Below are 14,262 nucleotides of genomic sequence, written 5' to 3'. Positions count from 1 at the left end.
CATTATATTTGCCAATGTACTGCAAAATATTTTTTTTCCATAAGGGTTAACCCCTCAACTAAACGTCTTTTACCCCTAACCCTTCCCACCAGAGGCAGTTCTAGAGGCTGCTGGGGTCACAGTCAAGGTCAAAGGTTGAACATAGAGGTTCAAAGTTTAACAGTAACAATCCTAACAAGATTTTTTTTGGTGTTTGGGTATGTGCCTGTTGGTCACCACCACCGCCAAGCTAGTGAGCCAACTAGTTAGCTTCTCCAAATGACTTATTTTAAACTTAAAGGCAACCCATTATACTTTTTCCACTTTTCTGACCTATAAATGAAGTTAGAATGTTGTATTCTGGTGTTAAACCATGACAAAGTTTCCTTATATGGACGTGGCTGTAAGCCAGACAATCTCTCTGGTACTCTGTTTACGAGAGAAGCTCAGGCACAAGTTATTGTATTTGGTGATTCCCAGCAAGAGAGAAATATTTTCATCTGTCAAAGGCATAAATGTAGTTAGAATGTTGTATTCTGGAGTTAAACCATGCCAAAGTTTCACATCATGAGGGTTGTGTATTCATCCACGGTAAGTTAGGGGTCTCCAACCAGTAGATCATGAGCTCCCAGTAGCTCCTAAACACTTTTGAATTAGCTCTCCAAATACTTTTCATTTCACTCTTCATTTATTATAACTCCTATACCCACTATATTAGAAAGTGGGGTTCGTTCATAGTTAGCAAGCGCTTTGGGCGTGTGACCAATCACACCGGAGTGAGCGTGCCCAGAGGTGGGCCATGTGTAGAATAAATTAAAACAGACCGTACAGGAGTCCACAACTCAATATACAACACAAAAGGGTCCAAAAATTAGCGTAATATGTCCCTTTTAAGAAAGTGTTTCAAAAAGATTAGGCAATGAGGACAGAGAAGGCAAAAACTTACCACTTCCACATGGAATGTGAGGTGAACCTGTTTTCATTCAATCTCAGCCATGGCATGTCGGCTGGGCTCTGCTGGCTCGGTAGTCGGTCTCCATGCAGTATGAAAGGCAAAGTAATCTCATAATATTACTGATGTCTAGTGACCACAATACTACATAAAACTTGTTCAATACTTTTGATAAGAATAGGCCATCGTCAACCACAAATCAGTGATCATTTATGATTTGAAACAAGGAAATACTGTATGGTAGGTGACTGTATACAGTAAACCTCGGATATATCGGAAATTCGCTCACAACGGACAGATAAAAAAGAACCGATTTTTCTGTAATGCATTTCCAATAAAAATTCATTGCATATATCGGATTTTTTATAACGGATTTCGCCTATTTCGGACAAAATCTCCAGTCCCGTTCCAATGCATTTCCATTAAATTTCCCTGGCATATATCGGATGGCTGCATCGTTATGCTAATCTTGTTGATGTCACTGGCTATTGTCTTTCTCCTGGCTCCAGATTTAGGACAAATATAAAAGTGAGTGACGTCAATAATACTAGCACAGCAGTGAATGAGATCTTAACCTCACTATTGAAAATAACGTAGGCCTGACGGGCGTAACAGGGCCTAGCTTAATTAACAATTTGTTATGCTCAGAGTCCAATAAAGTTAAATTCTCATTACCTTACATCTCTTTTCATTGCCCAGTCCAGGTACATTGGAAACATAGTCAAGGAAGTGCCTTTTTATAACGGATAAAATCCGATTTACGCATATACCGGATATAAATCCGATATATGCGTAAAACGGACATTTTCCGGTATACGCATATAACGGATTTCGCTTATATCGGACAAAACCAGTGGGAACAATTGAATCCGATATATCCGAGGTTTACTGTAGTTCTATTGGGAGCCAATCAGGCAGCATCCCTCACTTCCTGGTTGCAGTTGTGTAGGTAGAGTGTAGTCAGTTCACCACTATGCCAAGTACACAATAATTATCTGAGATGTGCTGCTTATGAACACACCTTGTGATTATCAGCAGTGATGATTACGGTTTGTCCTTGCTGACCTTTTCCAGGGTGAATGGGGCGGATTCCTTTTGTTGTCGCAAGATAAAAGATCAACCAAAAACTTCATTCATTCCCAGATGAACTATGAACTAATAAAGCACACAAGTGTGAGACTATGTGTAATCTGAGTGATAAAAGTCTACTAAACCGCTTATCTTGCTGTAGTGAGTGCAGTCAATACACACAAATGTTATTCTTCTCTAAGGCGTGTCTGGCTTGGGCTGGCTATCTGTGTGGCATCACCTTCAGGACGTTGTGTGCTTTGTGGGTTTGACACAAAAGCAGCTTTTGTGTGTGTGTAGACGCTACAGATAAAACACCCAATCCTAAACATTCTTTTTCTTAATCAATTAGTCAGGAAAGCTCAGCCTGAGGTCATAATAAAGATGATTCATAAGACACATCTGTCATACAGTCAAATATTCACCTTCTTCTTAGACGGTTGGAAAGTTACCTCATCAGGGTCTGATCTTGATGTGGTGTACTCTGGAGTGGACCTTCCTGTTAAGTTCAATAAATATTTATCAATGAATTCATGAATGAAATGCATTCAGATGCATGTTCAAATAGAATTAAACCATACCGTAAACGGCTGCAATTCCATCCTCTGAATGAATGGAGTGTGGTGTGAATGGTTGTTTGTCTATATGTGCCCAGTGGTTGGCTGGCCACCAGTCCAGGGTGTACCCGGCCTCTCTCCCGAAGACCGCTGGGATAGGCACCAGCACCCCCGCGACCCTCGTGACGATAGAAAAATGAAAATGAATGAATGATTAATAAACACTAGAACTCGATTTGACTGCCGAAGACCAGGTCGCCCAGGCAAGGTATGGTCAGTCCCTCCTAGGGTCGCTGGTGAGGAGAGAGACAACTGAACCAGAAGGCAAAGATCTCAATTTATCCATCAGTGTTCCCACCCTCACCTTGTCCTTTTGAGGTGATGGCTCAAGTCAGGGGTCTACAGCCAAAAGGTTCAAAAAGACAAGAAACTTATCATGATTCAAATCCAAACCTACATGGCCCTGTTGGAAAAAGGGATTGCCCCCCTTTTAAGACCTAACTGAACTGAGATCTATCAGTGTGGAAAAAGTTATAAAGCCATTTCTAAAGCTTTTTTCTACAAAAGATGGAACAGTGTTGAACTTCCCCAAGAGTGACCGGCCAACCAAAATGATCCCAAGAGCGCAGCTCTGCGGTGTTTCAGAAAAAGAACATCGTATCAACTGTAAAACATGGTGGTGGTAGTGTGATGGTCTGCTGTTGCAGGACCTGGAAAACTGCCGTGATAAACGGAAGCATGAATTCTGCTGAAGGACAATGTGCGGCCATCTAAGTCCACCGCTGAATGGCTCAAGAAAAACCAAATACAGACCTTGGAGCGAGCCCAGTCAAAGTCCTGACCTGAATCCTATTGAGATGCTGGAAAAGTCTCCAATGTGGCTGAATAAACCGTGAGTGGTCTTGTGTGTGTCTTTGTGTGTTCACGTCTGTCTGTGCGGGTCATCTGTTTGTTTAACTTTGTGGCCAGATGAGGCTCAGACGCCAAATAACTACAGACGAGACTCCTTCCCAGGGCCCGACATCCAATTCCTCAGTGGTTTGAGTTGACTGAGGAACGCTGGATGTGAGGAAATGTATCTGCCCTGAGGGTTGGAATATTTGAAGATTAGGGAGTAGGTATTGCAATACTTCCATTAAAGTAGTGTCAGAAATGCCAAGCAAGTGGTTTTCCAAATGGGAGGCGCAGCAGCTTGAGAAAAATACAGAAAAACATGTTCTAAACCTGCTAAACTAACTTTAGTTAGTCCAATTCCATCCTCTGCCATGAATGAAGGGAAAGAATGGAGTGTGGTGGGACTGGTTGTTTGTCTATATGTGCCCTGTGATTGGCTGGCCACCAGTCCAGGGTGTACCCGGCCTCTCGCCCGAAGACCGCTGGGATAGGCTCCAGCACCCCCGCCACCCTTGTGAGGATAAGCGGTAGAAAATGAATAATTAATAAACACAAGAGCTCAATTTGACTGCCGAAGACCAGGACAGCTGGGATAGGCTCCAGCACCCCCGCGACCCTCATGAGGATAAGCAGTAGAAAATTAATGAATGAATGAATAAATGTTCAAGTAATCAAATGAAAATCAGGGAGTCCAGTTGGGGACCCTTAGGATCTCCATCCATCCTCACTACGGTTGCGGTGAGCCTATCCCAGCTGTCTTTGGGCGAGAGGCGGGGGTGCTGGAGCCTATGCTAGCCGTCTTTGGGCGAGAGGCAGGGGTGCTGGAGCCTATCACCGATGTCTTTGGGCGAGAGGCGGGAGTGCTGGGGCCTATCCCAGCTGTCTTTGGGCGAGAGGCGGGGGTGCTGGAGCCTATCACAGATGTCTTTTGGCGAGAGTCGGGGGTGCTGGAGCCTATCACAGATGTCTTTGGGCGAGAGGCGGGGGTGCTGGAGCCTATCACAGATGTCTTTGGGGCGAGAGGCGGGGGTACTGGAGCCTATCCCAGCTGTCTTTGGGCGAGAGGCGGGGTACACCCTGGACTGGTGGCCAGCCAATCACAGGGCACATATAGACAAACAACCATTCACACTCACATTCATACCTATGGACAATTTGGAGTCGCCAATTAACCTAGCATGTCTTTGGAATGTGGGAGGAAACCGGAGTACCGGGAGAAAACCCACACATGCACGGGGAGAACATGCAAACTCCGCTCAGGGATGTCCAAGTGGAGATTCGAACCTAGGTCTTCCCCAAGACGCTAACAACTTGGCCACTCTAGGATCTCGTCCCTGCTATTTGCTATGATGTGGTCCTGATGGGGACGTGACCTTCAGTTACTGGGGCGGCTTAAATCTGAGTGTGAAGCTTCTGGGATGAGACTCAGCACCTCCAAATACTTGGCCATGGTTCTCTGCTGGAAAAGGGTGGATTGCTCTCCCGTTTGGGAAGGAGGTCCTGCCCCGGTTGGAGAGTTCAAGTATCCCGGGGTCTTGCTGACAAATGAGGGAAGGTGGGAGCGTGAGGTTGATAGGTGGATCAGCGCAGCATCTGCAGTAATGCGGTCTCTGTACCGGACCGTCTCAATTTACCCCCCATATATGTTCCCATCCTCACGGTCCTCATCCTCATGGTCATGAATGAGATCACAGATACAGGCGGCTGAAATGAGTTTCCTCCGTAGGGTAGCTGGACTCGCCCTAGGAGATAGGGTGAGGGGCTCAGTCATCCGGGAGGGGCTCAGAGTAGAGCTGCTTCTGCTTCACATGGAGAGCAGCCAGTTGAGGTGACCCGGGCATCAAGTCCGGATGCCTCCCTGGTGAGGTGTTCCGGGCATGCCCAGCCGGGAGAAGGCCCCGGAAGACCTAGGACACACTGGAGGGATTATGTCTCACTGCTGGTCTGGGAACGCTTTGGTGTCCTCTGGTGAAGCTTGAGGAGGTGGCCTGGGACCGGGAAGTCTGGGCTATCGCACCTGAGACCCAGATAAGTGGATGGATGGAACTTCACCCCCCCCTCCGACCCATCCCTTTGGTTCCAGAACCCAAATTGTGGGTCCGACTATATCAGGTTGCAATATCTCAACTCTCTTTCCCCACCAGAGAAGTGACATTACATGTCCCAAGAACCAGATTGGGCCGCCGAAGACTAGGTTGCCCAAGCACCCGCCCTTGACCACCAACGCCCCCGTAGGTGGTAGGTCCCGTGTTGCTTCTTCAGGCTGGGCCCGGCCTGGCCCCACAGGTGAAGGCCCGATCACCAGGCGCTCGACTGCGAGCCCCTCCCCCGGGCCTGGCTCCAGGGTGAGGCCCCGGTATCCCACATCCGGGCAGGGTGCGGTTTCTCCTCTTTGTTGTCATCATAAGGGTCTTCTGAATCACTCAGTCTGTCCCGTCACCTCGGACCGGTTTGCCTTGGGAGACCCAACCGGGGGCACATAGCCCCAGACAACATAGCTCCTCGGATCACGAGGGCACTCAAACCCCTCCACCATGATAAGGTGGTGATTCACGGAGGGGCTTTTTTGCGTTTTTTTATTTTCAAAAAAATTAAACTCTCACCTTAAAGAATATTATTTTAACCTAATTTTCCCAAAATTATTATGTTTGTAGTTGCTTCTCATAATATTATCACAAGCTTATTCTCATTGGAGACTTTTCCTTTATTAAAATCAAACTCAAATCAAATTTTTTCCAAATATTTGTACATTTTCTTATGATATCTTACAATGTTATGACTTTATTCCTATATTACAACAAGTCACCCCAACATAATTCCCCAAAAATTACAACTTTTGTTTAGTGTCTCATAGTACCTTTACTGAAACATGCATCAAAAGTGGCATTATTCTTCTCATCTCAAGTTTATTCTCATTAGAATATTTTTTCTTGTAATATTTTGACTTTATTCTCATAAAATTAAGTTAGTGGTTTTTTCCAACTTTTTCTTCCACCTAACTTCCCAATCATTCCCAATCTTTTGTTTTGCATATTACATAAAGAACATGTTTCTTTAAGACATCAACTGTATGCTACTAAATGAATTTAATCTTATTCTCATGAAATTAAAACTTTTTCTTGTAAGATTAAACCTTTTTTTGCCTTTAACATTTAGATTTTATTCTTGTAAAATTACTACAGTAAACCTCGGATATATCGGATTCAATTGTTCCCACTGGTTTTGTCCGATATAAGCGAAATCCGTTATATGCGTATACCGGAAAATGTCCGTTTTACGCATATATCGGATTTATATCCGGTATATGCGTAAATCGGATTTTATCCGTTATAAAAAGGCACTTCCTTGACTATGTTTCCAATGTACCTGGACGCGCAGGCAACGCTGCAAACGCTGCAAATGACGTCGTATAGCGGCCTGTCACGATTCGGCGAATCGGAGCGCCACGATGCGGCCATCCGATATATGCGACGGATATTTAATGGAAATGCATTGGAACGGGACTGGAGATTTTTTCCGAAATAGGCGAAATCCGTTATAAAAAATCCGATATATGCAATGAATTTTTATTGGAAATGCATTACAGAAAAATCGGTTCTTTTTTATCTGTCCGTTGTGAGCGAATTTCCGATATATCCGAGGTTTACTGTATCTGTTTTCCAGTTAAAATGTATCATTTGAGTTTTTGTATTCCTGGCAGCCAATAAAAAAATAACCCAACCGTGCCCTTCAAACGGCCCCAGGGCCACAATTTGGATACCAATGCGAGTTCTATGAGAACTGATGTGCGAGAACTGTGTTGTTACTTGGTGGACTGTTTAGCTGGAGGCCGCCTGAGCGTAGAGACGTGGAGACTGGATGTAATGGTCCAAACAGCCCGGGAGAGACGCAGGAATCTGTCATTTCCCTCCAGGGAGGAAACAGCCTGGAATAATAATAGTTGAGAGGAGACAAGAGGAAAGCCACTAATGACAGCAGACAATAAAAAATGGCCACTGTTGCAGCGTCTTCCCAGTTAGGAGTCTCACACATACACACACATACACACACTTAGAGTACCAAACAGAACCACAGCGACCGCGGCACCTGAAATAGAGCTTTGTGTTATTAGGTGGTCCAATAAGTGAGTGGTCCTGGTCAGACATGCTGGCAGTGGGTGGTCAGGATTCCTTTCATGAGCGGTGGACATGACATGTAAATAATGACGCACAATTACACGTTATACAATTACACACCGTCACTGCACAACTAAATAGCTTTGCTGCTGTCGGTCTTTTGGCGCACAAAACAACAACACAAAAACAACATAATCATTCCTGGACTTGTTTTCTTTAATACTAAAACTTGTCTAAGGCAGCAGTTTGTGTCCATGGGTTATTCTAACATTTTGCTGTGAATACAAAAAAAATCTCATTATACAAAACTTGTTGTGTGCTAGAAGGTCAATTGACAAACAATAACAACAAGCATAAAAATAAACATTCATTTTCCCCTTCAAGTATGCTACTATCCAAAGTGACTAGTGTACAGTTGGCAGAGGAAGTAGAATTATTTACACATTAAAAGCTCCATCACAAGTGTTGTGTTTTGGAAGGTCAAAGGTGTACAGTGATGCGACTGACAAATACAGTAGGAAGGTCCAACAGAAGATCTGTGTTAAAGGCTCCCTGACAGGATTCATCAACTTTGCTTAAATATTTCTAGATTATTACATTTTTGAAAGCAAGCGCTAAATTTAAATGACGTTTCAATGAGCATAAAAGGGGTATTTAGCCAGGTTTATTTCAGATTTCTTTGCCGTCGCCCCACAGTAGACATCCATATACAGTAAACCTCGGATATATCGGACTCGGATATATCGGAAATTCGCTCACAACGGACAGATAAAAAAGAACCAATTTTTCTGTAATGCATTTCCAATAAAAATTCATTGCATATATCGGATTTTTTATAACGGATTTCGCACATTTCGAACAAAATCTCCAGTCCCGTTCCAATGCATTTCCATGAAATTTCCCTCACATACATATATCGGATGGCCGGATCGTGGCGCTCCGATTCGCCAAATCGTGACAGGCTATACGACGTCATTTGCAGCGTTGCCTGCGCGTCCAGGTACATTGGAAACATAGTCAAGGAAGTGCTTTTTTATAACGGATAAAATCCGATTTACGCATATACCGGATATAAATCCGATATATGCGTAAAACGGACATTTTCCGGTATATGCATATAACGGATTTCGCTTATATCGGACAAAACCAGTGGGACCAATTGAATCCGATATATCTGAGGTTTACTGTCTTTACATTACATATACAATGCTTTACAGCCTTGTCACCATCATGGAATAGTGTTTAGAAGATATTATGTAAACAAGAGTGACTGACTGGCTATGTGTCACTATTTGGATGAAAAATATGAAGAGCTTGCAACCAAAAGGCGCTAAATCCATTTTGACTGATTTCGAGAAAATCAATGATTTTTAACTACGCACATATCAATCTATTTGGTCATCAAGTCTATATTGCAAATGAAAGAGCTATCAATATAGGTCATAAAAATGCATGCTATAAAAATCCTGCATACACCATGTATTTTATATATTTTTTTTTAATATTTTTTTTTTTCAGATTTAGCGCCTTTTGGCTGAAATAAATTTGACGTCACCTTTAACTTCTTCAACGGCATTGTTGTAAAAGAATGTAAGGTGCTTTAATGTGCTATGCTAATAAAATAATTACAACACAGAAGCCATTCTCAACATACAATACAAAATAATGTATGAATTAAATGAATAAAAATGTTATTAAATGCAGTGCTCATATTTGACTGCACCATGAAGGTGACAGTGACAAAAATCATCTCATTCCAAACTCTTTACATTGTATGTTTTTTAGTACAAGTAAAATAATGTTTCTCATGAAAGTTGGAGGTGTCAAGGTAGAGACATGCCTTTTAGGGTGTAAAAAAAACTTCCATGTTACAGAATACTGTAAAAACACAATTTGTGTTCTCCTGAATTGCATAACATACTGTAACTATCATACGTGTACTTAATGTACACAAACAAAACAGGATGCGCACTGATATTGGCTTTCTGTATGTGCAGTGCCAATTGTATTCTTCTCTCTGATTGGTCAGATTATCAATAGATGGGAAACTTGGGCCAATCAGAATAAAGAATAAAGAAAGGGATTTAGCTCCTTTTGGTTGAAATCTGAAATGGAAATAGCGCCTTTTGGTTGAAAGCATAAATTTCATATCACTTTTTTTCATATTTTTTAAAATGATTTCAAGACCAAAATATGTGATTTGGATACACATGACAGAGGTCTATTAAACTCATGAAAAAAATGCAACTTAGTGAAAATTGGATTTAGCGCCTTTTGGTTGCAAGCTCTTCATATACTGAACCAAGTTGACCATCTACCTCGAGAGACGTTTGTTGACTCTGCTTTAGCTGAGAGGAGTCACCCCGATGGCGTCGCTCCTGGAAATGAGACCGAACAGTGAGAGCTAGTTCAACATGGCTGGCACCGTCAACTATAAAAGTCATTTTTGCAAATTCACCGCTCGCTTTATAAAACGAACTGTGTAGCGCATCATTAGAAACAATATATTACATATTGAAGCCAAGTTGATGGATCATGCCAGGGACCCTTATAGCTCAAAGTGTGGATCAGATTGGGAAATGTTGCCATATGTTGAGTGGTTTTATCACAAATATTAATGTGTGCATATACACCACTAATACAGTTTGGGATAATTGGGTAGAATCTCAGGATGAAGCTAAAATGCACTCCCGTGGATGCCCGCATATTCCACATTCAACATTCCACATTCAACATTCTCAAACCTGCACATTTGCAGATCAGAGAATCTTTTCCTCCCCTCTGGAAAATCCGTTTTACTCGCCATTTGTTGAATGGGTACCTTTTAACAAGACGGAGCAAGCAAAGCAAATACTGCAACAACTTCTTTGAAAAGATTTCTAAAGTATTTTTTTTTCCATGATCATTTACTTTTTGACACAGAGCTTCACGCCCGAAATGATTCACCCTCTGTCTCAATACATGCATGTCCAATCTTGCAACAATCCCTCCTTTATGGCGGTTCACTGCTTCTAGACTCCACTGTGATGAGTGAAATTCCACAAAGTAGGATTCTTTATTCATAAATTTCATATTTACGCAGTAAATACGAGTTTACCATGTTCTAAATACGTTTGACATGATTAGAGCCCTCCAGACATGGTATAACACCCCTATAGTCACCATTATGCTTCCTACTACCGACATAATCATCCATTTATGTAGATAATAAGCCATTTAAGAAAGCAGGACAGAAAGTATTGAGGGGTTCAGAGTTAACTTTTAGCCTTTCGTGGGTTATGACCGCAACAGCAAGCCACGTTATTATGATAATATTATTATTATTCCGGCAATCAAGTCTGGTGATCAATGTAGAATAGGACAATCACAAGTTGAAAAGTGGCATGTATTTTTGTTCATTTATGCTTGACAATGTTTTTAATTTGGGCAAAAATTGCTATAATTTGTTTAAATATGCAGATTTAGTTTGAACAATAATGGGTTGTAGTCAACCACAAAAGAGCGATCATTTTAAAAGTCATTATTGAAAAACCATGATAGAGTGAGGCAGCGATGTTCAAACTGTTACGATGTTACGAGCTCAGCGGTGTTCAAAGTGTGGTCTGGGTGCCCTCTAATTTTGATATTGGCCATAGCAAGTGTAAAATAATATATATTCTTTATTAATGAGATGGTCAACACTCAGAGTTTCGCATCGTTTGCAGTGTGTAAAAATAATTCATGCATAAATATGTGCGTGTCCTGTATGCTAACCTTCTGTAGAATGGAATGGCCAAACAAAGCATCCAAAATGTTGCTGACATCAACATATTTGACAGCACTAATTATTTCACATCGTTTTCTGCATGAAAAACAATAATTATTCTTTATAAAATTGATGCATGTTTGATATTTTTTGGTGTCTGGTGCGGATTAGTTGGATTTACATTTCTGCCCCATGTGAAAAATTGCCTCGGTTTATGTATGGTTTGTTTTTTATCTGTCCTAATTAATTGTCCAAATTATTGATGGACAGTGAGGTCTCATTGTGTATTATTAGATATGATGCTTAGTAGCTTTGCTAAGATGGGGCTGTTGTGTTCAGGTTACTTCGCATAAATTGACCTACATTGGATTACTTTGAAGAGCTTTACTGTAAATAAAATACAATGTATCAAAGGCCCCCCTGCGTCTTTTCCTGCAAAAAATTTGGACGCCCCCCCTCGTGACGGTCCCATACAAATGAATTACAATTGCAGCTTAAAGATATGCATTCACCAAATACAAAGTTGACCTTGAACTCAACATTTGGCTAAGGAATTAATAATATTGGGCTAAATTCAGTGCTCATTTTGCCAACAATGAACAGGCAACCTTTTTGAAAATGAGAAATGTTTTGTTAGGTGGCGGCATCAACAACGCTTTTATCATTTGTATGGATTCCGATGATCATTGTATGAGCAACTGAAGCAGAACATGGCTAAGCGTACCAAAAACGCTTTGTCTCTTTGGTGAAACGGACTGAATGGAGAAAGCTTTTGCTACATCACCTCAGCGAGTGTGGAAGAGGGTGGAAAATGGCTGGCAGTGCACTTGACCTCCATGCTACATTAACAATTAATTTAAAAAAAAAAACAGTCTATTTGGATAATACGTCAATGTATGCACATATAGACATGTACCTCGTGTAAAAATCTGCAACAAATGACATTGCATACATTGCATTATGTACATAAAACTGTATACATCAAGTCACTCACGCTTCTTGGGGGGGGGGGGCTGCATTCCCATGTTTCGTCAACAGCTTCCTGCAGTACCTGCTTAGGATGTGGCCCCAAGCAATCGCTAACATCGCTCCTGTGATAATATTCCACCATGTATGCCATAGAAGATACAGTGCTTCGCTGCGTGACCTCACTCTGACGAGTGAGTGACAGGCAGGTGGTTGCGTGACACCCCCCCCCCCCTCCAAACGTGACTAAGAGAAGAGTTGAAGCAGGTCCAACGTGTGCGCACCAATGACCTTCGGGCTTTTTGTCCTGCGCGCCTCGGCTAGACGGAATCATAGGAAAGTATTTTTCCTTCGCCTGTGGGCCAAAAGCGCCAATGGCCGTCACTGCAGTGACGAGCAGGATTCCAACTCTGACAGTACCTTGCAAAAGTATTCACTTGTTATTTTTGACAAAAACAGACAAAATAAAACTTAATATCAAAGTGAAAAATGTTTCGGTGACCTGAAATGGGTGAATACTCATGCAGCCATTTACTTTACCTTATTATTATTATTATTCAGGAACTTTTTCAAAAGATTCTTTAGCACTGCAACATAGAACCACTTTCAGCATTTGTGCATATAACTCCACAAAAACTGGTCAGAGTACTTGGAAAATTTTTTTTGAATACTTTTCCAAGGCACTACAGTAAACCTCGGATATATCGGACTCGGATATATCGGAAATTCGCTCACAACGGACAGATAAAAAAGAACCGATTTTTCTGTAATGCATTTCCAATAAAAATTCATTGCATATATCAGATTTTTTATAACGGATTTCGCCTATTTCGGACAAAATCTCCAGTCCCGTTCCAATGCATTCCCATTAAATTTCCCTCGCATATATCGGATGGCCGCATCGTGGCGCTCCGATTCGCCGAATCGTGACAGGCCGCTATACGGCAGCGTTTGCAGCGTTGCCTGCGCGTCCAGGTACATTGGAAACATAGTCAAGGAAGTGCCTTTTTATAACGGATAAAATCCCATTTATCCGGACATTTTCCGGTATACGCATATAACGGATTTCGCTTATATCGGACAAAACCAGTGGGAACAATTGAATCCGATATATCCGAGGTTTACTGTATATCTGTGATTTATACATTCATGTTTCACACTTGGTTAAAAAAAAGTGGGGGGGGGTCATGTTAAAAAGTTTAAAATGAAAGGGGAAGTGTGATTGAGTCCAGGGGGGCACTGCCCCCTACCTTCACTGAATGAAGCGGAATGGATGGATGAGGGAAAGAAGACTTAAGAAAAGGAATTCCAAGGTGTGATGCTTTCCACTTTCCACTAAGCCCATTTCTGGGCTTGTCTGAGCGGAGAAACAGAACCTTGATTAAAAAAAAGGCCCTAAAGCGGAATTAAGAAGATAAAAGATCTAATGACGTAAGATAGAGTTTGGTGTGTAAGAAAAAGAACCACAAAGGCTCATTCAAGAGTCAGGAATGGAGCATTCAGACATCAAGAAGACAGTGTTCCTTCACTTGGGACTTCCTGTTGAGGTGTGGTCCTTCCACGCTTCAGCACCTGGAAGTCTGGTCTTCACATCATTGGACTCTTTCAGCCATCTTTGGATAACTTTGCTTCAAAGAAGACAAATTTTGTTTGACTCAAGGCTGTGAATCTAGAAGAAGATGACATCTTCTTTGTTGAGGTCTTCTGTGCTGATGTAGGGTGGCGGCGGCGGGCCTTGCATGTGCACCTGCACGTGGGGGTTGGGGCTGAGGCCCTGTGGCTGCGCCTGGGGCTGGAAGTGGAGCGAGCCGGTGGTCTGGGAGTGGGCCGGGGTGGAGTGAAGCTGTACGGACGACTGCAGCGGGGGCTGAGCAGGAGGTACAGGAGGCTTCTGGAGAGTTGCAGGGTGGTTGGTGGTGGTGACAGTAGACTGGGAATCCGGTCCGGACGTGTCGGGCGGATCTGTTGAGGGTTTGATTCGAGAAT

The 14,262-nt window shown here is 42.4% G+C and overlaps 1 protein-coding gene across 6 annotated transcripts in view; it reads right to left on the bottom strand.

Moving 5' to 3' along the window:
- Window positions 1–4,586: 4,586 nt before the first annotated feature.
- The window catches only part of arhgef18b (rho/rac guanine nucleotide exchange factor (GEF) 18b), a 99,341-nt gene continuing 89,665 nt past the window's right edge, over window positions 4,587–14,262 (bottom strand). For 5 of the 6 annotated variants that reach the window (XM_058072731.1, XM_058072732.1, XM_058072728.1 and 2 more), the window contains one exon: window positions 7,383–14,238. In XM_058072731.1, the coding sequence (XP_057928714.1) occupies window positions 13,946–14,238 (293 nt within the window). In that variant the 3' untranslated portion in view covers window positions 7,383–13,945. The other variant, XM_058072730.1, reaches the window with a different exon arrangement.

This window comes from Doryrhamphus excisus, chromosome 5, assembly GCF_030265055.1.
Source record: "Doryrhamphus excisus isolate RoL2022-K1 chromosome 5, RoL_Dexc_1.0, whole genome shotgun sequence".
Classification (NCBI taxonomy): Eukaryota; Metazoa; Chordata; class Actinopteri; order Syngnathiformes; family Syngnathidae; genus Doryrhamphus; species Doryrhamphus excisus.
This window is presented reverse-complemented; position numbering and strand designations above follow the sequence as displayed.